The sequence below is a fragment of the Pithys albifrons genome, chromosome 7, assembly GCF_047495875.1.
Source record: "Pithys albifrons albifrons isolate INPA30051 chromosome 7, PitAlb_v1, whole genome shotgun sequence".
In the NCBI taxonomy this organism is placed as follows: Eukaryota; Metazoa; Chordata; class Aves; order Passeriformes; family Thamnophilidae; genus Pithys; species Pithys albifrons.
Window position 1 is genome coordinate 12,612,848 of NC_092464.1, and position 27,549 is coordinate 12,640,396.

Here is a 27,549-nt window from a genome sequence, read left to right on the forward strand (position 1 = left end):
TAAAATCTGTCAGTATGAGAGACAGTTCTTTATATATCCAACAGCAAACATGATTTCAAACAGACACCATTTAAAACTATAGAGTTTTACAAATACAAAAATATTTCATTTTTATAGTATTCATATGCAATTGGAGGAGTGAGGCTTCAGTAGAAGATTAATGTCTGTCTTTGCCATGCAGAGCATGTAATTCTTGCTCTCAAATACTGTATGGTTAGAAATGTTTTTCACGTAGTTATTTCAATAAGGGCAGCTTCTAACTGGTTTTGTGAAAACTGTTAAAATACCCAGCAATGAACCTTTCAGGGGGACCATAGCACTATTAAAAGTTACTAAGAAAACCCTAATGATGCAGTCACACAGGTTAGCTTGTTTTGTGTTACGATGTTCTAGCAGCAAGTCATCGTTTGACCCATGAGGGATCTTTGGTGATATCCGCATTCTCTGGGCCGAGTACAGCTTGACCCCGAGTGCTCTTCCCAGCTGCAAGATACCTGCAAAAAAACCCCATAAACAAGTGAGAAGCTGGTGCCTTCAGTTATCCATAGCTCTACTACACAAGTTAAAAATATTTTCATCTCAGGAAAAGGTTTCCTTTGATATGTAGAACTTGTTAGTGTTTACTCCATAGGAATGGAATTCTTACGTCTGCAGTGGAATTCAGAAGTCAGACACAAAATGGGACAAAGTCCAGTGGAGACAGCTCATATAGTGAGTGTACTGACAAACCAGTTAATTTCTGGCCTTTTCAAAAGTGAAACAATCTCCCCCAGGAGGGAGTTACGTCTGCTACAATGCAGAATACCACAAGCAGGATATAATTAACATGTCTCTTTCTAGGTTACAAAAGAAAGTAGTGAAAGTAGGATGAAGGGCCAGGGGAAAAAATCCAGTAACTTAAGTATGACAACTTTCACAAACTCTGCTTAATATCAGCTTTTTGTTCTATTTTTCAAGTAAACATTTTCCTAAATTAAGCACAGGCTTACTTGTTTGATACATCAACCAAGTTGTCTCTGTTGACAGCAAAAAGTTGTTCTCTGTGCAACTGCTTCATTTCATCTGAAATCCCATACAAGAACTGACCCATTCCTAGGGACAAGAAAACAAGACCATACAATGCACTGGTGCACTGGAATCTCAGTCACAACCAAGTGCAGGAATCAGTGCAAATTACAAGCAGAATGTGTCCTGAAAAGGAACAGAGACTACCATCAGCCCGTTGCTCTGACAGAGTATAAAGTGAATCACACACTGAAGGTTAGAACTGGGGTGATGTATTAAGTCTCCTATTTAGTAAAAACTAAAACAAACATATTCTATTCTGGCAAGTGATTTTAGTTTGTAAAAAATCTGAACATAATGGTCTGGCAAACTTAGATGTAATTCATTTTGAAGAGTCTCAGTACTTTCCAAGTAGCTACAAGCTGCATTTTATAAAGCTTCTATTTTCAAAACTCTTTAAAATTTGCAATCAATTGTGATACATGTGCAACATGAAAGTTTGATCACCTTTTTGTACTACACACACAAATCTGCATACAAATGTTTAATGCTTTTGTTGGAATACCTGCCTACAGTATTTTAAAATTAATATTATAGCTCCTTAAACAACCTGCGATCTCCAAAATAATCATAGAAAAGCTTTTTGTCAGGCAAATAAGCATATGGGAAAAAAGGTGTATTGAAAGGACTTCTGTCAACTAGTCCAAGCTCGTGCCCAAGGCAGGGCTGACTTCCCAGCCAGGTAAGGCTGTTCAAGTGCTTGGGCAGGGCCTGGTGACTGAAATGAAGTAGTAACATGAAGGGACACGCATTCTCTCTGCACCAGTTCCCAGACCTATGGAACAGTGCTCTCCTATTCAGTGTTCCATGGAGTTTGCCATCATTCTGTTAAGATCTGTGTTTGAATGCCAAAGAATGTTTGTCATCCCTCACTAACACCAACACCCAAGTGCAGGCACTGTGCTCCTGTGCACTTCATACCGATTACTTTTTAACTGCCCAGACCAAAAACAGATTCTGCAAGCTAAAAGTTTGCTTCATTTGAACTTTTCTTGTTTAATAAGTTATTTTTAATATGAGAGCATTTTAAAAGAACACAAATCTTAACCTTGTAATTCCTTTATGTATAGGAAAGGAATGTGTTTTAATTCCACAAGTTTTGGATTGAAATTCATCTGAGAATGATGGAGGGAGGGAAGAATGAGGAAAGCAAAACAATGTGTCTATAAACCGAAAAGATGTGCAGATACTACCAAGGCATCATGAATGTGCAGATACAGAAAGAAGGTAACACCCTCCACCCCAGTACAGACTTCTATGCTTTAACTTCTTCAGAAAATGTTTACAAAAGGCTAGTTACAGTCACAGTCAATATGCCTGCCTGTCTCAGGAAAATAATCCTTCCGCTTTCCTTGAATCAGATGACAGCATTTCTTCTTGTTTGCATTTCATGTCCTTTCCAAAGCTAAAGCCATTTCCCCAATCTCCCTCCACCTCCACCTGACATCAAGGAGCAGTATGAATAAGAAAAGTTCAGCAGAGAACCCTAAGTGCATGTGGTGTTTCTGAAAAGGACCAACAGGAACTGACTGCTTTGTTGAAACTCCAGTTATCTTACATATGCCAAGTACAAATGTTATCATCTGACACAGTTTAGCAAAATTAACTATTTTCTTCTCTTTAAATTTAAAAAAATAAATAAACACTGGCAGTGCTGGGAGGCTGGTGAGAATATACCTTTATCTGAAGGAGCTATTGGTGCATCCACAGCAGCAAACACTGCTAGCTTAGCTTCATCAATATCTTGTTGTGTGAATTCTCCAGATTTGGCCCATTCAACTGCTTTTTCAAATGCTTTCAAGGTGGCTAAGGAATTTGGATCTCTAACAAGAAAAAATAAAAAAAAATCAATTACTTCAGTCTTACAAATGAAAAACCAAAATTACTATGTTCTCATTTCATTCTTAATTTACTATGCATCACACAAGCATGCACAGGGAAAAATAAATTATAAACTTTTTATGTACATGAGACGTTTTGGGGTTGCTTGGGTTTTAGGTTTTTTTGCAGAAGAAACTATTGGTACAAACAAGACAGATTTAGAATTTGAAATACACAGCTGCAGTTCAGTTGCCTAAAAGTAGTTCCAAGACAGTGTGCAGAGAACTGGTCTAATAAGAGAGGTTCAGGTAAGCCAGCACTGTTCACACTGCACTATCAATCTGTTGCAGCAGCTCAGTAAGCACACCTGCCATTACTACCCACATCAGTAATATTTATGATCTGTTGTATCTTCTCTATGTTGTTCTTCCTGCTACACCTGTTTTTGCTCTCTGTAAAACAAGTGCCACAGGTTAACAACTACTGGCAAGTTAAGGACTACTGCCAGGACAAGTCCTATCATGCTGAAGCTTCACAGAGAGGCAAGGCTGCTCAAACTTCACTTAGGAATCTTGACCAAGCACTGTGCTAGGCTGCCTTTGGGCTAGGAAAATCATTTAACCCAGGACTCCAGCCACAAGACATTTCTAGTGGGGATTACAACTACTTTTTAACACCTCCAGTTCAATTTCCGTCTGAAAGTGGTTTGATGAGCCCAATGCAAGGTAATTGCTCTGGACTAGCAAAAGGGAAAAGAGGAAAGCAGTTCTAGCTCACCATCAGCAATGCTTTCTGCTGAACCTCCAATATGATTCCAGCCAGACACTGAAGGATGCTACATAACTGTATGGAATGTGATCATCCTACTTCTTGGTCTCAAATTTAGAATAGTCATGAAATTCCCTTTTTTAGGGTCTCCTGATCCCAGGATGAAACAAGCAAAATCCAGTTTTACATAAATCTGGTACCGAGACAGCAAACATGGAAGTACAGAGATGCAATAGTGGTTGCTACCAGCGGAGATATATTAGGCTTTCCCAAGGACACCAAGCAAGGAGGGGTTTATTAAGCAATTAATCTCACTTCACTAACATTGAATCACTTTCTTGATATTTCATTCCTTCTATTTCACTTCATCTTGAAAGAGAGCTACAATTAAGTTAAAAATAAGATACACCCAAGTGCAGTCAGTGGTCCCTTCAGCCATGAACAAGAAAGAACAAACCCACTTTTACCTGTAGGAGTAGAAAGTGAATATGCCATTGTGACTAAGTTTAGCACCCCCACCATAAGCCCCTCCTTTCTCTCTGATTTCTGTATGTAGAAATTTAGCTGTCATCAACCGTGCAAGAATTCGAAGGCTGGAAGGAGAGAAAGAGCAACAGCAAAGATGGTCAGTGAACTGGATAACAGCAATATCCTCAACTTCCTCTAAAGTTCCCCAGGATCCCCATTTGCAATGCATTGCATCTTGTAATTTACAACAGTAACAACAGCAATGCTCAGTATTTAATAAAAGCTGAATAATGTGACATCACTGTAAGAGTGGCACTGCTTTGGAATATTCCTTGACTATTTTCATTTATTTCACTTTTATGAAATATAAGAGCAGTGTCCTAAGCTTTGTTACATGCAATAGGATTGTAAACTTAGGACACATCAAAGCAGGCAGGGCTCTTTACTTGAAAGTTAGGGGATAGCTGCCCCTCAGTACTTCATCTCAGCATTTGCAGGGCATCTCTGGACCCAGCCATGCAACGGTTGCTTCATACAGATTTTGTGACAAATGCACTGCCAGTCATTTTCTATTGATACTTCCCATTTTGTTTTGTGCCATGCAGCACACAGAGAAACTCCCTGATGTTCTGCTTCCCACCTTGCATAGTCTGCAGCCGTGTAGGGAACTGTCCGAATGCATTCCCCAATATAGTTCACTGGGAAGGAAAGTACAAAATGGGTCTTCATCTGGCATGGTTTGAAAGTAGGATCCTAAGAAAAGGATGCATTATTGTCACAGTTAGCAGATGAGACAATTTAACTAATTAATGTAATTTATCTAATTGAGAACTCTTGACTTTTTTGAGAACTAGGAAGTTTTGCCAAACATACAGACACACAAATGCTAAAGTTGCCACTTATGCCACATTGCAACCAGTGACATTTTGCTTGTGCCCATATCCAGTACACAGAATTCCCTTGGGAAACTAAGTATAGGGACACCGTCCATCAGCGAGCCATCCTTGCATCCCAGCTTCTCAGTTTTGCAGATCTTTTATCTCTACCAAGGAGTTTGAACTTGGCCATGGATTTACTTCCTATTAAGACAAGTGTTCATATTCTGTTCTCAAATTCTGTGTGACACGGTCACCACATGGCATTTCAATCACTGAATTCTAGACATTGAAAACAGGTTCAGAAACACTAACATGACAGCAGCTAAAGTATGAATTTCTGTTCCAACAACCCCTGCAATAAACTCAATTCTTACCACCCCATTTCAAGAATTCCAGTTCTCTCCATGTCTCCAGGTGTCTGAAGAACTTGCTTCTTTGCCTCTTTCACAGACACACTTCTGTGCTCACTTAAGCATAAGCAGACCCTTACACACCTCCAGTAGCTTTAATGCCACTATTTCAGTACTCCCCTGTCCTTTCCTAACTCCAGAAACCCCATTCCCAGCCCCTCACACAACCCTGGCTGGCTGTGTATTTACAGCACTGCTCAGCAGGCAAAACCGTGGGCTGAGTTTACCCTGCCCCCTTCTCAAAGGAGAGGTCAGGGTATGCCAAGCTGCTTTTTTCTCCTGTAGCCAAATAGAGATTTTCATTTTCATTTAATAGTCACAAATACTCTGTCAGGTGACATTCACATTCAGAAACATTTAGGGAGAAGATAAAGGAAAGAAAGGGACTAACTGGAAGTGATTAAGAAGTCTGATGGCTCATTTCAGGAAACAATCTAGAGGATTGAGGAACTGAAGGGTTACAGTGCTGTACTTCTGTAACAGCTTAGGATTGACAGTAACAGCCAATATCCCCAAGCAACAATGTACTTACATTAACTAGTTTCCTTGTGATCTGCAAACCAGTAACCATTTCATTTCCCATAGGTTTCACTTCTGAAGATTTCTGCAAAAGACCCACTCCTCATATTAAAAGATAATTTGGCAATTTATACCAAGATTCTACAAATGCAACTCCTTCCACCCAAACCTCTTTAAGACAATCATCAAACATAAGCAAGATACTCAATGACTTTAGATTTACTAAGCAAATGCCAAATGAATTTCCTTCCAAGAGTAATTTGGCACTGAGAGACACCAAGACAAAGATTGAATGAGGTCTATAAAGTTTCAGACTATCATTTTACTCACGGGTAGGGAACTTCTTCGTCTCATCAGATATTAAGACAGATCTGCATATTGACAGAGCAGATCCTTTGTCAACTCCACTGAATCAAGCATATTTTCTGCCAAATGTCCTGAACATCCTGATAACAAAACAAATTCCTTTGCAACTGAGGAACTGCACATCATGCCCCATTTGCTTTTGGCCAACATTTCTAGTAAAGCTCAGCTAAAAAAGAAATTAGTTTTATGCAACAGGGAAGGGAAGAAATTCTTCTTCCACATCCCACGCCAAGGCAGTAACCTCAGGGTAAAGCTTAACAGCTGATCTACAGGATTTCTATTGTCTGCTTTATTGCAGCAAAGACAGTCTGTGTGGCAAAAAACCGAGCAGCTGATCACAGAGCTGACTCTTGCAAATTTCTTTGAACGTCTTTGTATGGACATACATAGTATCTGAATTCAAACAATCTTCTCCTGATCGCCCGGTGGTCATGACACGATCAAGTCAACTGTATTTGATGCCCTAGTTACAAATGATGTAACATTTCTCACCTCAATCACATGGGGACGAACAGGTTTTCTCTCTTTTTTACTTCTAGCTATGCCCTTTATAAACTTCTCCACTTCTTTAGATGCTTCTGATATCTGCTGAGGTGCTGCATTCACTGAACATCTGTCAAAAATATATATCCAGTTTTTAAATACAGTTTTGTGTTTTCAGACAGTCCTGTATAGTTTGTATCACTTTGTCTTTCTAAACATTTTCTATTAAATCATCAGAATGTTTAATCAGCAGTCTCTGGTAATTTAAACACAGAAAAAGGAAAAATAATGATAATCCAGCATCTGACGCAGAAAAGAAAAAAGCCACAGTCCAATTGCTTTTCTTCTGCTTGACCTAAAACTCCTTTAAAACAAAAGTTGAGCAGTAGCAGTCAAACCACTTCTGTGCAGGACAACAGGACTACCTCAGTTATGCAAATATAATGTCCCTGAAAGAAATTAATGCCCTCAGTATATCCTCTCTTTACAGGCAGCCCTACCATGGTTTTGAACAATACAGATATTTACACAATTTCATTTATTATTTCATGCTTTGCAAAATAAAACTTTGCAACTTATGTCACTTCAAATTAACCCATTTTTGGAGCTGATGAATCTGACACTAAACATCTTAAGGTGCCCTTTTTACTTTATCCAATATAAGCATAAAGCAGATTTCAGGAGAAAAAAAATCTAAACCAAACTGCATTCAGCTGTTATGCTCCAATATACCAGTATTTGTCTAATGGGTGTCTTTAAGAGGAAAACTTTAAAAAGGCAGAATTTTGAGTATTTCTGTAAATTCCCACAGGCCACTTACAAACTCTGGGTACAACAGTTATATACGAAATTTGTTTTTTCTCAGAACAACTAAAAATTGATAAAATGAGCTACCATAGGCACTATAGCTGCCACTCTGTAAGCAGGGAGAATTTAAATTAACAACATTCTTACAGTGTTTCCACAAACCTCTTGTTTCACAAGACCCCAGTATGCAATGAGACACACTGAGAAATGTATATTCATAGGCTCTCTTTAACCAAAATGCCCCTTTTCTTTTTCGATGGAGCTCACCTGATGTTGTCACTATTTAACAAATATTTTTTAATGCGAGGTAGTTTGCGCAGTACTGGTTTAATATCAGACATTTCTGCTATTCTCTTCATCAACTTCACCTGTGCAGGAAAGGAAGGCAAAAAGATTAAGTCAAAGAATTAGCAAAATGCCAGCACTGTAATTCCAAAGTTGAGGATTTGGGCCTTGCTGAAGGGCATTATTAACTTTTCACCTGATCCATCCCACTGAACATTTCCTGCAGTTCTCCAGAAGGTGTAAGGTTTTTGCTGGCTCTAATAGAGGCATATAAATGCCCACAATCTGGAATGCCATTTGACAGCTCCTGGGCAGTCTTCTTAACCAGCACTCTGAAATGTTCTTCCTCCTCAAATCTTGGGCTGAAAAAGAATACAAGCAGATCTCATGCAAAAGGACACCAACGGAATTTATTATACTGAAACATTTACCATCCCAAGTTCAATAAAGACCTTTTAAATTGTTGGTTGTCCATTTAGTCCACTATATAGTCATGCAATCAATGCAATACTTAAGTTTAGAAAGACAATAAAAATGTAATTATGAAAGAAATCCCAATATAGGATCTCTCAGGAAAAGGATAATGATTGAGGGAAGAGTGAAAAGAGAACCCCAAAACACATGCAAACCCATAAACAAACAAAACACAATGTACTGTACTTGTTAAATATTTCACTCCATAAATGCATCATGTCTGGCAGATTTCTATCCAAGCACAGAGATGAAAAGAGCACACCCTGAAGGAAAAAATAAAAAAAAAAAAGACAAAAAATACCCCTTCACACAAGACAACCAAAGCAATGGCCTGAGAAATGCACAATAACATTTTATGAAAGCTATGTAATGATACTAACCTAATGATAACATCACAAAAATCACTCTAATGCAGGCTGTGCTACTAAATTCAAGAAGACATGAAATGATTGTTCTTCTCACAACACAAGCCTGGCGATTCCTCAATTCCTCCTTCTCAACAGTAAGCAGCAGTTCAGAAACAAAATTTCTCATTCTTTTGCAGAAAGTACAAGTAGAACTGTTCTGGGGTGCACCTTTCTGCAAAGGAGTCCCCCTAGTTCAACTCCAGGATACATGAGGAACAGAAAACAGCAAATCCCCAGGATGTTTGAAAAACATCTTAAGAAAGATTGCTAGAACTGTTATGCTCAATACTTGGGTCTACTGATCCTGCAAACAGTGGCATAACATGTTAACAGCAGTCTCTATGTATAACAGTACACTATTCTGTCCTCTACCCTCTGCTTCCAGAACGTCTTGCAGCACTCAAAAATATGGCAACAGATGCTAATGAAGTACTGCCTTAGACAGGATACCCAGATCAAGCACTCCCCTTAAGACAAAACAATAAATTTGACAATTACAGTAATTTGCATCTTACACAAAAAGGCTCAAGTCCTTTTATATATGAAGTTCTCAGTGCACATTAGCTGAGTCTCTCTCTGGAAGCCCTGACTGACCCTTACCTACACAGCTGCTATTGCAAGTGTAACACCTGCAAGTCTATGATTAATTTACCTGTTCATACACATCCAGGTGTGAATCATCTGGAATGATATGTGGGCTGACAGACATCCCACCTGTTTTTAGTTCCATTTGCTGGGCTTGTTCCCTGTAATCAAGGGCTCCACATCCCATCCTGTAAAAACAAGAAAGATTTGTTTCCATTTTCAGTATATGCCCAAACCAGGATCCAGAAGGCATTTGCAAAGTACTCTGTTTAGGATAACACTAATTTAGCAACTAAACAATTTGGGGTATTATCAAGCAAATATAGTATTTCACACCTTACAAAACCTTCACAACCAGCTTTTCAATGAAAGCATCCTATTAATTTTAAATGGTATTTTATAAAGTGTCCTGTATGTGCAAGCTTCCATATGAACTACATTAATAACTATCACATAAGCTGCTATCACCAATAAAAAGAACATATTCCTCCCAGCCCAGGTCTCTTGTTCTGCTCTGTGCTCCTCTTTCCTCTGTGATGGGGTCGCTGTTTCTCTGACCACATGTTGAAATCAGACCAGAAGTCTATTCAAGTGAAAACTTTAATTTCTGCTAGTCTATTTTTCATTTATAGGAATTTTCCAATCTGTTCAGGGAATGCTTGTGTTGACACTGGGCAACAAGGCAATGCAGAGAATGATGGAAAAGGGAAAATGAGCTGGCAGCTCTGTGGGGAAGAGAGAAGACCACTTTCTGCAGGAAATCAACCTCTCCGTTTTTTCCTTCTACAAATGCTGAAATTATTAATGGCAGTATTATTTTGACAAGCTGTATTACAGCCTGTTGCTTCAGTTTCTAAGAAAGTAAATCTCTCACTTTGTGATGACGTTGCAGAAGAGTGGCACATATGGTTTGAGCTCCTCGGGAAGCGTGTTCAAGCTGGAAACAGCTCGGAAATAAACCACCCCATTGGTTGGCTGAGCACAGTACTGGACAGGAACTTCGTCAGCTAGGTATAAAAAACAAAAGCAAAGAATGACCAACAACTTCCTACTATAAAAACACAGAAGCAGAACAATTTCTTACAAGAACTTCCCATTAAGCATAAGTTTCCAGTAGCTCTGAGGAGCCACCACTTGTTTAAATTTTGCACATTATACTGAACATTGGACTGAAAGGTTTTATTGTTTTTGTCCATGGTAAGATAAGAGATACCTGGACAACTTGGAGACAGAAATCTGCTGATAAAGGAAACAGTAATTTGTTTCTGAACAAGTCAAGAAGTTTTTCCTTCTTATTTTTGCCTCCATCACCTCAAAAGTCGAAGAAAGCAGGTCCCTGCACTCTACTCTAAGCTAAGACATTAGAATATACACATTAGCATTTTGGCAAACCCAGGTATTTTTTAGCATCAAAATTATACAGTCTTGGCACTTGCTGATGATTTTTGCAAGGAAGCGTCTATCAGAAATATACTACAGAACACTATTTACCTCCAATAATTTGACAGAACTTAAAACAAAATTGAGATCTAGCATTTTCTGTCAATCCATGGGGTAGCCACTGGCAAAGCAGGGAGAAACTTGCACTGAAGTTATGCAGAATGACACATCGTATTCTGTAAGAAATGGGCAGGGAAGGAGTGCAATAAGAAAGGCTTGATGCACCAGCTACCAATGCTGCTGCAACATGATAAGTCTTTGGAAAGGGGGGAGATTGATCAAGAGCACTGAATATGCCACCCAGAGTCGACTCTGACTGCAGGGCAAGGGGATAGTACACCCACAGCAAGGAGCTGGTATCAGGAGTGCTCCCAGCAGCTCCTGGGAGCAGCTGAAGGCAGTTCTGCCCACACTGCAGATCCACTGCAATCTGTCTGCTCAGAGGTGGTGGGTTGGAAGGAAAGGAGCACAACTATGGACAGCAAAGTGAGCCCATGTGCTTCGCAAAGAGCAACAGCTGGGCAAGCAAACAGAACAACCCAACAGTGTTGCTCTTCTGAGCACGAAATGGTGGTGCCACCAACCTGTGAGTGCTGTCTCCAACACAGTGAATGGGATTTTGGGCTCGATGTCCGACACTTTTAAAGCTGGGAGACAAGAGGTGTCCTGAGGTTTGCTTTGAAGAGCAATTAATTCCAAACCTAGTAAGGAGAGAATATCAGTTTGTCATTTTCAGCGTTTAGACAAAGTGCTGTCAAAACCTGAGGTGATGCAGATCAGAGTCTGAAGGTTGGTATCTTCTATATGCAATTCTTTCAAATATTTTATTAAAACGAATTCTGCAGATTATCATGCAACAACAGCAAACAGAACACTCTTTGTAAATGATCTTTCCAATCCCCTCTCCACTTCCTGCTTACAGTAACATGCAATTAAATCCCTGAAGAAGAGACATCTGCCAGTCTCTCCTGTCACCCACCTCTAAGAACATCAATGCAGATGTGGCAAGTTAGGAAGCTTCTAGAAACCCCATTCCCCCCCCCCCCCCCCCCCCGCCCGGTTCTTCCCCAAGTGCTTTGTCAGTACACTGATGCAAGTAATTCATTGTGATTAGTTTCAAATTTCAGCCTTTCAGATCCTAGCTGGTTTACTCAAAGTAGTCTCCAACTTTTTTAAGTAGAAAGCCTCTTCTGTGTTCCCCTATCTCCTGCCTCACACTGAAGCTTCAGCAGGTCAACGCCACATTTTTTGAGGGTTTCTGTGACTAGGTCACTGCCTTCACAAACTTCAAGGTACATGATAGTACATAATCATCTGAAGGGAAGGTGTCAGGAGGATGGAGCCAGGCACTTCTCAGTGGTACCAGGCAATAGGAAAGGAGGCAACAGGCAGAAACTGATGAACAGAAGTTCTTCCTGAATATGAGAAAGAACTTCTTTACTATGGGGGTGACTGGACACTTGAACAGATTGCCCATAGAAGCTGTGGAGTCTCCTTTACTGGAGATATTCCAGAACCGTCCAGATATAATCCTGTGCCATGTGCTCTGGGGTGACCCTGCTTGAGCAGAGAGGCTGGACCTCTGTGGTCCCTTCCAACCTGAACCAACCTCTGATTCTGTGAATTCATCTCCCATTTAGTGCAAGTTAACATCGGAAAGAATAAGTAGATTAGTATTTTGAAATAATTTTCTTCTGCCCTAACAGATACATTGATCGTTCTATTTTTAAGTGTTAAAGCTAATGGAATATACCAACCATATATTGTAGTGTAAGCATTGTACTGCACAGCCCTGTAATACACATACATGAACCTCCAACAAAAAAAAATCCCTTTCAGAGTGAATGCTGCAGAGTGCTTGAGAATTTAAGATATTCTACACAACACCATCTGAAAAACTATGTTTTTAAGCAGTTACACAAATAAAAATGTGGAAAGCAAGTTAACCTTTTTCAAAGATTTGGGTTTTTTCTTCTTCAGAAAGCGCATTGACCTTCTTTTCCAGCTTTTCTGCTTCCATTTTAGCTTGTTTATCATGGTAGTCTTCCTCTGGACTCATTGACAGAGTCAATCTGTGTGGATTATCCTGCAGAAATACATCCAAAATCACAGCATTATTAATTCTGAGGGCAGCTTTTCTGCCTCAGATTATTCCTTCAGCAGCAGTAGATAAAAACAGTCTGCATCATTTGGCTTGTATGTTATCGAAAGCATCACACACAGGCAGTGTGAACTCTCGATTTCATACAGAACAATCTGCTGCGCAGGTGGAGAGGAGATGCAGCTCACCACAAGAACAAGCACAAACCACCTGTGAAATTTCAGTACAGACTCATAATCCCTCAGCAGCACACAGTACTCATTACTTTAATTAAAAAAGGTTAAGCAACGTACATAACGCTACACAGCGGCGTGCCACAAAGTTTTATCTGGAGAGTGTTTTAAGATAGGGAATTTCGTTGAATGCAGGAGCGTTTCATTAAACACCTCTTTCAACCTGCCCAAGCTTGAGTGCACAGCAATCCCATATGATGTAAAATGTGCATGCCTTATCCTGCTCACAAATGCCTGACATCAGCCTTGCTGCCACAGAACTCCAGCCATTATGCAAGTGCCACAACTGCATTTGAATCCTTCTCTGGTTACACTAGACTGCAGAATTTTAGTATCAGAATTACTGAAGCAGCTTTCCATTTGCCGCAATACTGGGAGGCTAGTCAAAAGGCAGTGACCTCAAAAACTGCCCATTTCAATGTAGGAATCAAACAGCAACATCTGTCACTGAGAGACACAGCCAATAAGTTGAGACAATGTAATCAGATTCTGTTCTATGAGTTTCTCTCCTCTGTGCCTACGGTGGAAAGACTATGGAAACCCATCTGAGCACAGAGTTGAAGAGGGAAATGGAAAATTAACCAGCTGTAGTAAAATGGAAAGGATGAATGGCATTCTCTGCTTTGCTCCTTACCTGCTGTATTAACTTCCTGGCACAAGGCACTACAGTGCAAAATCTTCTGATTTAAGAACATCCAACTATTCTCATTTCCTACTGAGTTATGTTTTTGCCTCACCCCCCTCAGTAGACCTGTACAGTAAAGGACATTCACAAAAATGCTGCACCTATATTTCTCCTCTACAAGAGCCAAAACTTTAACAGCTCCCTATTGCCTCCAGACACTGTAATGCCTTTAGGAAAACCAATCTCATTTGAGGCCACTGTCTCTTGTTGCCTTTGAGTATATGAGAATCCACACTTACTCCAAGCAGGTTACTTATTAGCAGTTACTTATAATAGATCTGTCTTACAAAACAATCAAAACAAGTCAATTAAGGAAAAAAAACACAAACAAAAATAAAACTTCACCAACAAAACAATAAAAAACCAACCCAATAAACCCCCCCAAACTACAACAAAGCAAAACCAAAGCCAAACCACTTTTGCATATTATCACTGATTTTTTTTCATTTTTGGCATTAGGTAATTCGGGGCTTCAGAACTATTCAGTGTTACAATGCGTTTACTGGTTTTATTTCTTCAAGAACTTCAGTAGAATATATGGACAGGAAAACAAGAAAAAGAGCAGAAAGTAACTGGCACTGATAGCAAAATTTAGACAGCAGTTCAATGAATATGAGGAGCAGCAAAACAATCTTATTTGTAATCCCTATCATGGAAGAAGACACACTTTGCCATGCCAATATTAAGGAACACATAACTAAGTCTGTAGTTCTCTGAACTTCTCATCAGGAAACACTCATGTGTCCTATAGCATTAGGCATTACAGTTTGGTAAAATATTAGCATTTTATCAATGTTCTATTAAGCGTAGTTCCAAATGTCCAACCAGATTTTTTTCCATTTTGAAAAGCTTTCACTTTAACCATTTAAAATTAACAGGCTTTTTTCAAAAATGCTGCTGTTCAATCTGCACCTAGAAACAGTCAACATGCTGGTAAAATATTAGCCTTATGTTTAATTTTAAATACAAAATTTTGATTTAAAAATTAATACTAAAGATAACTTTCCAAAATTCTGCCTACCTTAAAATATGTTTTAACTTTCTCCTGAAGAAATGTGGGATTTTCCTTAATACACTGCCTGAACCGAGAGACTTTATCTGCAATCTTCAGAAGCTCCACTGGATCCCCATCTTGATTCCAGCACGATGCTATATGCTGAATTGGAAAGAATAATTAGGTAAGCAGGACAATTCATTGCATTTCTTTAACTGAAAGCATCTGTGTTCCAAAACCATCTTATTGTTTATAATTGAATAGCAGAAGTATAATGAGTAGTTTTAATGCATTTGGAGGGGGAGAAAAAAGCTGAAATCTTTGTTCACATTAAGGAACTATTCCATTGTCATCTGTCTCCTGCTCTCTCCTTTCTTGCCTATAATTTTATCATATCAAACTACATTTTAATTATTATCTGGGTTTTTTTGCTTGTTTGTTTGTGTTTTTTGCAAAGGTGTGTATATCTGTATTCTGGAAATACATTGTAATATTCCTTCCTCCCCTCACATTTAAAATAAATTAACTTTTCAGCTCAAGAAAGCAGGAAAAAAGAAACGGGTAGTAGGGACAATGTAGTACATACATACTACAGTCTATCCACTTATTGTATCTGTCAGATAAAACTATTTATAATAAGGTAAGTCAAATATGTAAAATAGATAGGACTTTGGAGCAAGAAGATACTAAGTAACCAGAAATACCACAACGACATTTCTCTCGCAAAGTTTTTATCCTAGTTCTATTCTCTAATTTGATACTATTAAGTTTGCTCCAGTTGCTATTGAAAGTTCTTCAGATATACCACAGAGCAAGATACCAAGAGCTTCTGTATTTCTACCCTCTATGACTGGGGAAATAATGAAATAAAGAAAAATATAAAAATCCAAGACATATGAAAGAAAAAGCCCTTAAAAGCATACAGAGAACAAAAGCATTGTAACTGTCAAAACCATCTTTTCCTCTCTTACTCATTTAATTACAAGCAAGTATCATAAGCCTTCAGCTTTTTTCAGTAACAACTACTTTTATCTATTCTGTGGAAGTTCCCTAATGTGATTTAAAGAATAGTATTCTTTTAGAATATGCTTGATTTAGTGCTCTTGAAATAAAAGTGGTCACTCTTTATTGATGCTTCTGCAAGTCATTACAGCAATTCAGTGCTGGTTCGCAGTAGGCAACCTAAAAGTTTAACCATCTATCTAAGAGCATTGTACAAAGTTTTTGAGCACTGACGGGCTTGGGACCATCAGCACTTCCTTAATGTCACAGTTCATCCCTGGCTGGCAGCTCTGCCCCACACATCCACTCGCTCACTGCCAGCACAGAGAGTCAGAGAGTCAAAGTGAGGACACTTGTGGGTTGAGATATAAACAGTTTAACAGGTATAGCAAAAGCTTTGCATGAGCAAAGCAAAACAAGGAATTAATTCCCTGCTTCCCCTGGGCAGGCAGGTGTTTAGCCCTTTCCAGGACAGTGGGGCTCCATCACACATAATGGTGACTTTGAAAAACAAACTCCATCACTCCAAATGTTCACTCATTTTTCCTTTTTCCCCCAGCTGTTATTGCCAAGCATGGTGTCATATGGTCTGGGCCATCCCTTGGGTCAGCTGGAGTCACCTGTCCCAGCTGTGTCCCCTCCCAGCTCCTTGGCCACTGACAGCCACCTCACTGGTGGGGTGGGGTGAGAAGCAGAGGCAGCCTTGACACTGTGCCAGCACTGCTCAGCAGTAACGAAAACATCCCTGTGTTATCAGCAGTTTTCAGCATAAACCCAAAACACTGCCCCATACCAGCTACTGGGAAGAGATTTAACTCTATTCCCAGCCAAAACCAGTACACCTGTTCCATCGCTTTACCAGCCTCTCTGTGAAGAGCTTTTTCCTGAACTGATATCAACTATCTTCATGTTCCTAAAAACTTTGACAGTCCCATACAATATCCTTAGTTGCTAGACTAGAGACATACGGGTTTGATGGATGGACTATTCAATGGATAAGAAATCAGCTGGATGGCCACATGAAAGCAGTTGCATTCCAATGCTCAACATCCAAAGGGAGATCAGTAACAAGTGCTGTCTGTTGCCCAGGGGTCTGTATTGGTTCTGATACTATTCAACACCCTTATAAATGACGTAGCCAGTGGCACTGAGCGCACACTCAGCAGGTTTGCAGATGACACCAAGCTGTGTGAACTGGTCAACATGCTGGAGGGAAGGGATGCCACCCAGAAGGACCCAGACAGGCTGAAGGAGTGAACTCACGTGAACCTTACAAAGTTCAACAAGGCCAAGTGCAAAGTCCTTTACCTGGACTGGGGCAAAGACCAATAATTAGGACAAGTTGGGTGATGAATGGTTTGAAAGCAGACCTGCAGAGAAGGGCTTGGGGATATTGGTAGCTGAGAAATTGAAAATAAGACAGCAGTGTGACCATAGAGCCCAGAGAGCCAATTGTGCCCTGGTTACATCACAAGCAGTGTGAACAGAAGGTCAAGGGAGGTGATTTTTACCACTCTACTGCACTCCCACTAGACCCCAGCTGAAGTACTACATCCAGCTCTGCGACCTGCAGTACAAGATAGACACTGACCTGATAGAGTAGGTCCAGAGGAGGGACTCGAAAATGATCAGAGGACTGGAACACCTCTCCTACAAAGGCAGGCTAAGACAGAGTTGTTCAGCCTGCAGAAGAGGAGGCTTTGGAGAGACCTTATTGTTGCTTTTCAATATATGAAGGTGGCTTATACATGAAGAGAGTTTTTACCACATCCTGTATTGACAGGACAAGAGGCAACAATTTTACACTGAAAGAGGTTAGATTTAGACTGAATATAAAGAAGAAATTCTTACTATGAGGGTGGTGAGACAGTGCAACAGGTTGTCCACAGAAGCTGTGGATGCCCCATCTCTGAAAGTGTCCAAATTGGAAGGGGCTTTGAGTAACTGGATCTAGTTAACGATGGCCTGGCTCACAACAGGGAGGTTGTTACTGGATGATCTTTAAAGGTCACTTCAAACCGAATTCATCCTATGATTCTATGGTCAGTTTAGTTTAACTAGGTCCCTTTCAGGCCCTCTTCAAAGTCAACTTCTAAAATACGATCGCAGAGAAAGAAACTGAAATATAATCCTCCTCTAAGGGAGTATTACTAAGTGTTGCAAGACTGGTCTTTAAAAGCAAGACATTTTAAAGAGCTTTCTGTTCTAGAATTAAGGCCTAACAGTTGAATCAACTTCAAGACTTAAAAATGTTGATAGATAAAGTATATGCATAAACATTTCATCAGACATGCTACAAACTACTGGCTATCAAAGTCAGGCACATTTGCCAGATCTACTACGAAACATGGCAGGCACTTAAATATCCACAATTTGTCTGTTTGGCTGCATGGCAACCTGATCTGGAATAGCTTTTCGTCGCGGTTTCCCATTTACAGGTTCCATGTTAATCCAGGGCTCTGTTTCTTTACATAACTGTACATGCCAAAGGAGTGTTTATGTTGAAGAATATATATCACTTGAGAGATAGAAAGCAAAAGAGTCACTGAGCAACTGAAGTTGCTGCAAGAGCAGAACAAAACAGAGGACACTAGAGAATGAATGGCTGCAGGAGATCCTGATTACCACACTGACTGCAAATACTGCAGCTAACTCATTCCCAAGTATAAGACAACTAGCCGATTTCTTGAAGACAACACATTCTGCTGTGGAACGTTTTCCATAATAGTTTTGGTGTCAAAATTTGAGGCCAGGAATTAAATTAGTGTACATTTTCACTTGTGAATCCTGAAATTGAATTATAGCAGTACAATCCTAAATTCCATAGAAAAGTACACTCCTCCTATTTGGCTTTTAAAAACACACAGGAATCCAGCCAAAACATACAGTTCCCAGAGCCAGTATGGCATGCCCCTCACAGAAGTAATCAGTGCTACTGCAATCAAAGCTACTATTCAGGCAAAGACAACAGGCTCACTACCCAATTAAGTCATACACTGAGAAGTCCAGAGATAGTTTGATGGCTACTAAAAAAAAGATGTACACAAGATGACAAAGGAAAAGCCCTTAAGTAAAAAGTTTTACACATCAAGTGCCTACAAAATGATCACACATTTTATAAACATACAGGCAAGAGATTTTTTTTTTTATTCTCGAAAAAAAACACACACACATGGACTTACAGATGTCAGGGCAAGTCCAAAACTCGTAGACTGATGCTTCAGCTGGATTTCAATTTTGTGTAGTAGAGCTTCAATCCTATCTTCCTCAAATCCTTTCCTTTGGGAAGGGGTGATCAGAGAAGGAAACCATATCCATTAACACTGAACATTTTAAATGAAGTTATGAAAATATCAGTATTATAATATCAGTAAAGGAAGCATTACAACACATTTTCCACACTAAATTAAAACTGGTATGAAGTAACAGTAACACATTGTGTTATTTAGTGAAAACGCACTACTATCATTAAACTCCTGAAGGTTACAATGATGAAAATGAAGTAGTAGATACAAGTTTTAAGAGTACTGAACAATATTACTCACTTTTTGATGCCTTTATTGTAATGTAACTGAATTTTTAAGGCATGTTATTTTATATATATATGTATTGTTATATGCCTAAATATTATTATATTAATATCTCAAAGACTGTAAGAACAATATTCTAAAAAACTTAGCATTACTCACACAATAACTTCATCAATTGTTCTAGCAATTATCTGTTTCACAGTATCAATGTCTCTTTCAGCAATACCCTGTAGACCCACACTGAAATAAGCTTCTCTCGTTGAGCCATTAAACCTGGAATAAAACATTTTCAACTCAGTGACGAGTACTAGAACTTAAATGTTAAACCTGCCAACAAAGGCAGGAGAAGGGGAAAAACACCCATCATTTCCACATACACACACAAGAATTAAAATCTAGATAGAATGAAAAATAATTACCAAAGAGGCAAGAAATGGAACTTAAAAGCATTATTTGGTTCAATTTCAGTAGTAGTAGCCACTGTTAAGAAAACATATGGCACATGATATTAGAGGAAAAAAAAAACAGAATAAAAGCTGATATTTGTTGTTCATCTTCACATTCATCTGTAATTTTTATCAGCTAAAGAAGTCTCTCTTTTTGAGGTGAACATTCCAGCTGCATATAACACCAATCACATACAGTCTACTTCAACAAGTGAGTGGAATGGTAGTTTTAAAGCAGTATTTGTAAAGTAAGTGGTCAAAGTGAAGTATTCCATGTTCGCTACAATTGTTATCAACAGTGTTTAAAAAAAATCTCAACAGTAATTTTGTACAAGTTGTCAGACAGGGTTAATCAGAAGAGCTCCTCTTTAGAAAGACCAACTGACAGTTGCAGAAACATGGAACACCTAGCAGTTTAAACTAAAGCCAAGACACAAAAAAGCAATAGGTGCTTATCAGTTCGTATACAGCCACTACTATGTTTAAAAAACACAGAAGGAATTCAATGGCACGTGCCTGGCACTGAATTCTGCGATACAGATCTCTGCCCTCAAACTTATTCTTGTAGACTGATTCCTCAGCATAGTCACTTAGGCAAATTAAACCCAGCTCACTGTACAGTTCAACCTCGTATCAACAGAGTCAACCTGGAAAAGGCTCAGCTGACCAAAACCACAACTTAACCACTACACTTCAATGTCTAAAGACAGATTTCTACTGCCATGATCTGGAATAGCAAGATGTCTGCACAGCACTGCAATGCATGACACAGGACTTCCAGGAAGCCAATGACTTCACACAGAGTCGGCTCAAGCCAGGCAGAGTAAGACATTAAGATCATAGATGAGCATATTAAGGTTTCCCACTCAAATGCCTGTGAGAGTTAGTGCACTGAGGCATGATTTTTGTCATCCTCAAGTCTGAAAATCAGTCAGATGAATCATGCCTTGAAAGTGCTTCTTTCTTTATGCAGACAGTACAGGCAAAACATGATGAGCAGCTGAGCCTGTAGCTCAGTCAAGACAATCCACCTACCCTCAGGCTGCAGTGCAAAGCTGCTCACAAGACAGGCAGCAAGAGCTACAGTTTAATTAAGTGTTGGCTGAAATACCCTTTTTACTGAGGTGAAGGCAAGTTGATGGCATCTAATTGCATGAAAGCCCATTTGTGACAAATCTACCTACTACTGAATCACAGAATTAAAGCAAAAAAAGCAACACAGTAAAGAGAAGAGCTAGCAAACTCTTCTCAGTAATACCAAATGACCAGGATGAAAAACCCAAGTAAATTAGGGCACTGAAAGTATACTAGGTTTCATACCATCTATCCATTTTTATCATTCACAAGCTTTAAACAACACAACTTTGTTCAAACTAACTTAGATTCTATCAAATTATTTTGATGATCCAAAAATTACACTTGAGAATGGTATACAGTTTACCAGAAGAAACTGTTTTAAGAAAGATGTTTCAATATTAAAATAAGATTATTCTGATATAAACTACCTGTCTGAGAGAAGAGTTCTCCCAACTTCATAGTGGTTTTAAATTTTTCTAATATTGCTTATAGTGATGAAATGTAAAGTGCAACACTTACCCGACATCAGGAGAAAAATCTGTACCAACACCAGACTCAATTAAGGCTTTGTAAAATGGAGAATTTGGCCCATCAACCAACAGTGAAGACAACAGGCTTAGTGTGAATGTTTCAAAAGTGTCTGTAATACTGAAGAAAAATTAATAGTTCTTAAAACCTTAAAGATAAAAGTATGTGACACTCAGCATCATCAAATCCAGTTCAGGAGAATTGCTTCTACAAAACAATGTACAGGGAGCCATGGAGAAATAATTGTCAGTTATGAACACTGTACCAGACCTTAGGCAAATAAAAAACTGCTGTGTCTTTCACTTGTTATAACTACCAGTAAAGCAAGTTAAATTGGGCTGCAAGGGGAAATAAATTAGTAGTAAGTCATACACATACAGAAAAAGGTTGTAAGGGGCAGGAAATTCAAACAAGACAGTGTTCTCAAACATCTCATCCACTGAAAAGTTCTGTAAAATAATACCTAATTTTCCTTGTGTCTATCTGCTCAAGACAAATTCTACTTAGCAATTAAACTTCCACTTACTAAAGCAGGATTTGTCTGACTTTCCCATGGCATTACTTCCTTTAAAGATGACGTTTATCAAGAGGAACTGAGGACATGAAACAGTGATGTGTGATTTTGCTTAAAGTTCTAAAATGAGCCTTTGATTCAGAATTTCATTTTGATATACTTACTCCGTCAACAAGTAGCTGACACTGACAGTTGTCTGCTTGGAAGGATCGGCAGCAAATGAATCTAAGCCACAGGTCACACTGTGTTCTCTCTGTAAAGTAAAATAAATGATAGAGACTAAACTTAAAGAGCAGAAGTTACAAACAAAAAGCGATTGCTTACATCTTCATAGCATCTTTTTTCTAAAGATGTAATTTTACAGATACTCAAGAATAACTTCAATATATTCATGAGCACATACACAAGCACAGGATACCTTGAAAAATATGAGCAGGTATCCCATTTTTTAAAAATGCACAACAGAGGACAGGTTGAAGAAAACCTGGCCACAATTAACATTCTGTGCTGGGTTTCAAACAAATGCTTACACTTCTGGGCAAGCCAGGAAGGAAAAGAAGGAAGTGGGAGGCACAGAATGGAAAAAATTATTTCTGACATCAAATTTTGGAGAATCAGGTACTATTAGAAGGAATATTTCCTGACACTGACTATCAGTATTTTTATCAGTAGCACTAACTGCTTTCTATTAGTAAGTGTTTCAGTGCTTCAAATGACAAGGGACTTAAACTAGAAATAACAAACAACTGCATGCAATCATTACAGAAACTAAAAATAACCATAGTTTGTCCCTACTGTAATCAAAAATATAAACACTTTAGCTCATTTACATAATTCTAAACAAAAGAGTAACTGCAGCAGGTTGGGCTAAAATATTAACCTCTTATATTCAGTTTCTGTAATTCCAAAACAGGATGTGTACTCTTTATTTGTTTGTTCAGTTCTCTGGGGACTTTCATTTTGTTTGGGCGGGGGGTGTTTGGTTGGTTTTGTTTGATTTTTTTACTTACAGGCTTTTCCCAGAGCTTCTGTTTTGGGATGTCAGTTTTTGATTCAATTCTTTCAAACTTTATCAGTGCTTCCTCATGTATTTGCTTCAAATGTTGCTCCAGTGGAAAATTACCATAAGTGAAAAATCTGCATTTCAAATAAGAGATTGGGATGAAGCATCAGATTTCACAAGGAATTTACAGCAGCAGTTCATATTACACTCTGAATTTCACATTTTCCAGTAATTCAGTTACATCTGGAGTGGAACACTGTTTGTAGGGCCCCCAGGGTAAACGTCCACCAATTTGGATCATAAGTAAAACTCACAGATCTCCTGATAAAATTCCACATTTTTCATCTGATTTCATGCTTTGGAGGCCACAAAACAACTTATAATTTTCCCTATGTTTAGTTTTTTAGTTTTAAATTTGTTCATTGCAGCAATATACAAAGTTAAAAAAAAATTGGTAATTGAAGCCAGAAACTCATGCTCTCCAGTTTCAGAGGACAAAATTCTTATAGTCCTCACACATACAGTATGAAATACAATGATCTATGTCTGTGCTCTATAAAACACAGCTGGGTTCCATGGGTCAGTCTACCAAATACATTCCCATACCTACAAGACTTCCAGGGAACTGTATGAGGATGAAGTATGTGTCAGATAGATCTTAATTAAAAAAATCTAAACACAGGTACAGTAGAATACTTAGGATGATGAGAAAAACAACTGATGGTAAATTCACTGTCGTGACACAAGCTGATGTTCTCTAAGTGAATTCATCGGAGTAACAGATTGAACACAAAATTAAACATAAGAAACAATTATTTCCCTCCATATAACTTGCAAACTGACTTTTAGCTTGAATACCTTACTAGTAGTACCAACCAAATTAGTATCTGACTTAACTGAAGATCCATTATTTCAAACTCGCACAGTGATGTGTGATCCAGGAGCAAATTAACAGCCATTCATTTGTAACTTCTAACTTATGCTGATTTCCAAGAGGATAGGAACCTTTAGATTCATCTAAGCTACTTGTATCATCACTCCTTAACATTACTGCTAAATACTTGTTAGTTTGTGCCCTTTCCCCCCAGCTCATGTGAGTTCAGGATGAAATGTCTCCAAATAAAAACACCCAAAACAAATCCTCATGATCAAGCAGACTGACACACCCTTGAAAATCAGGCATCTCTTTTTCCTGCCTCCAATTCATCCTGGCTGCTCTTCCTAGAAGAAATTCTTTGCTTCAGTAGGGCACAAGTTATCTATGTTGCTGTCCACGTGGGTGGAAATGCTGTACTATTGCTGGTCTTCTGCTCAAAAAATATGAGCAAAGTGCTAAATCACTACATAATGCAGAAAGTTAATCCCCAATTTCAGATACCTGGAATTGCTTGGATGATAATGTGTGGCATGGAACTGTTTAAGCTGCTCCCATGTAAGATCAGGAATACATAATGGATCTCCACCAGATACTACACCATAAGTGTGATCAGGAAGGATTTTGTTCTGCACGTGCTGTGCAAATATCCTCTCATTATCTGTCTTAAGAGGAAAACACCACATTTCAGTGAAAGTCATCAAAACGCATTTTAAACATAAAAGGTGCTCAATTACATCTTAGAGCTCCAATTTACACAAGAACCATCTCCTCACATAAGCATTTAGTTCTGCAGTCCCACATACTTTAATAAAACTAGTTATTCTATCGTGAACTTCAGAGAAAATTCTACAATAAAATCCATTAACAAGGTGCTCTTTTATATGTAAACCAACTTTTGACAGGCTAGCTTTAAAAAAGTAAACTTATGGAACAGTCTGCTGACTTTAGTGAGGATCTAAATTTTCAAAAGGAGGAATGAGAGTCTCTGGTGCAATAACTGATAGCCTACAGCTGAAGACACTTCACTATGTGTAGGATCTTAAACCAAGCATTCACAAAACTTACAAATGCCCCTTTCATTTCATTAAAAACAACTCCTTTGAAGACTAGAGGTGTCTGAGGATCAGCTGGGTTCTCATGTTCTAACCTCCAACCTTCTTGCCTGAAAAATTAATAACAGAAGCATTGGGAATTTGAAGGTTTTGTTGATTTTTGGGGGCTCTTTTTTTTACTTCAAGGTTGCCATACAACTCAAGCTGTCTTACCAGAAATCTAATTGCCGTAAACATGGAAAGAATGCTGCATCCAAGTACACAGACAGGAGATTCTGAAAGTCCTTGGGATTTTGCGTTGAAAATGGATACAGTGTGTAATCACTAGCTGCATATAAAAAAGGATCAGAATTTTCAAAAGTCTATGATGCATTTTTCCCTCATTTATTTTTAACTTTTCATCCATATAAATAATTGGGAGAGAGGAAACACTACGTATTTTTGCTGAGGAATACAGGGACATTTAACACTGCAGCTATTTTATCCAAGAACTTTGCTTTAGCCATATATACATACAAAGAATTATTTTTGTATACTATAAAACTCCAGCTCTACTGGGACTTGGTAACTGCAAAATGAACAAGATCTAGTTTGTTGTTTTGCCTTGTTAGTTAACATCTCACTCACAATATTCTCATCTAATAATAATGACTCTCCAAAGTGAAATTCACAAGAGCCAACAGACAGCTCTAATGCAGTAAAACCTCATGCATTTTAAGGGGTATTATTTACTTTTGGCTTACCTGTGAATGCATTCATAAAAGTGGACAGTGACCTGTTTAACATTTTAAAGAATGGATCTCTGCAAGGATACTTTTGAGAACCACATAACACCGTGTGCTCAAGAATATGTGGGACCCCAGTGCTGTCCATTGGAGTGGTTCGGAATTGTATACTGCAAAAGAGAGAGCACAGAGAGGAATAGAGGCTGAGATTTATGTGAACACCATCACTGGCTAAAAAGCTAGTATGACACACTCCAGGATGCAGAGTTACTGAGTTCTTCGGACTCTTTAAGCGCTCAGCCATCTCTTTCTGCACTTCAGCTTTGGGAGGCAGTAGAGAAGTTTTCAGCACATGAGTAAACTATTTCTTTTTACCCAAAAGGCTTAGAAAAAAAAATCATGCAAGGCAATGGTTGCATAATCTCTGTCACTGGAAGGTTTCACGGCCCATTTGCATACGTGTCTGAAAAACTGTACCTGAATTAAGTACTGACCATGTTTGGAGCAACAGACCTCATGACATCTGTTCCAACCTGAAAAACTACAGGAAGTCCCACAAAGGAAGTACTATCCTCTCTGTTTTCAAAGAACAATCTAGTCATGAAGCTAGATTACAATTCAGAAACCAGAAGATAATGCTGAGATTGAATGTGTTATACATATATTAATGTTTTACCTGAACAGATTATTGGAATCCTCCCGGGCCACATGTAAATACCTGGCTCCTGTACCATCATGATTAAGCTTCACCGCAGTCAAGAACAGCTCAGGAACAGCTGTCACCTGCATTGGAAGAAAACATCTGTATTGCACTATGACTGAAATTAGGTGAAATACTTCATGGATGATACAGGAATGTTCAGTTTGATGACCCTGTCAGTGTAATACTGTCTTATAGAGAAGTAAATAAATGTTTGTTCCTACGGTTTGAGGAGGAAAAAGAATTATGCAAATGAAAATTAAAATTTAAACAACCCAAAGACAGTATACTACAGCCAAAGAACTGTAATCTTATGGTACAGATAGAAATTCAATCAGAAACACAAAGAAAAGGTATAGATTCAAAATGGCAGTGGGTAGGTCAGCAAAAGAAAAACCAAAGAACCCTGTTCCACCACTTATTCTGACACTAGCAATCACATCTCACAAATAACCTTTACTTTCAAAAGTGAAAAGAAATTCAACATATTGTTTCCATAGCAGGTTTTCAACAGAGGCATTAAAAGCAGCTTAGGAGATAAAATATTACTTGAATGTGTTTCATAGAACAGCCCACAGTGAAGTCCAGATATCTGTCAGAGCTTTTAGGAGGCCACACCGAATGGTCACATCTGCAGCAGACACACAAGCTCCAGGGGTGCATTATTTACTCTAGAATTACCTACATATAGGAACACGTGCTAATGGCACCTAAAGAACTTGACTGCAGAGGTAAATTCAAGTAACTCCTGTATCATTTTTCCGACTGACCACCCAAAGCATCCTTGTAAATACTTAGTGCGCACACCCTTGGCCTCACCAAGGTGACTTAAAACCACGGGAAAGCTTGTTTACACACAGAGCAGGCGCAAGCGGCGGGCGACGCTCACCTGCTTTACCGTGAAACCGTGGATGTGCTCGCCCACTCTGTACTCCAGCGCCCTCTCATTCGCGGGAATGCTCCTCCACCTCCACGACTTCCGACTCAGGGACCTGCAACAACGCAATTCCCTGTAAACAAACGCGCTGCTACAGCCGCGACCCACACCGTCACTCCCGGGGGTCCCGGCGGCCTCCAGCAAGGCGCTGCCCGTCCCCGGCCGAGCGGGCCCGGGGCAGGCGGGGCGGGCACGGCACTGCCGGCGGCCCCATCCCGCTCCCTCACCGGCCGCGGCCCAGCAGCCCCCGGGAGCGGCTCCACATGGCTGCGGGGATCAGCGAAGGGACCGACGTGCCCGGCACGGCCCAGCACACCACGGCACGGTACTGCCCGGCACGGCTCTGCGGGCCCGGCGCAGGCGCCGGCG

At 39.3% G+C, this 27,549-nt stretch overlaps 1 protein-coding gene across 1 annotated transcript; it reads right to left on the reverse strand.

The window, feature by feature from the left end:
* On the reverse strand, window positions 1-27,549 carry PITRM1 (pitrilysin metallopeptidase 1). The gene is made up of 27 exons (XM_071559862.1): window positions 27,408-27,549; window positions 27,133-27,235; window positions 26,220-26,326; window positions 25,562-25,713; window positions 25,032-25,146; window positions 24,832-24,928; window positions 24,268-24,428; window positions 22,897-23,023; window positions 22,051-22,139; window positions 21,364-21,492; window positions 19,481-19,594; window positions 18,974-19,070; window positions 14,817-14,951; window positions 12,724-12,862; window positions 11,361-11,477; window positions 10,211-10,343; window positions 9,404-9,524; window positions 8,531-8,607; window positions 8,067-8,232; window positions 7,853-7,953; window positions 6,788-6,908; window positions 5,943-6,014; window positions 4,763-4,875; window positions 4,122-4,247; window positions 2,743-2,888; window positions 990-1,092; window positions 1-494 (listed from the first exon to the last, which is right to left on the reverse strand). The coding sequence occupies exons 1-27, from the start codon at window positions 27,443-27,445 to the stop codon at window positions 401-403; spliced, it is 3,093 nt and encodes a 1,030-aa protein (XP_071415963.1). The 5' UTR covers window positions 27,446-27,549; the 3' UTR covers window positions 1-400.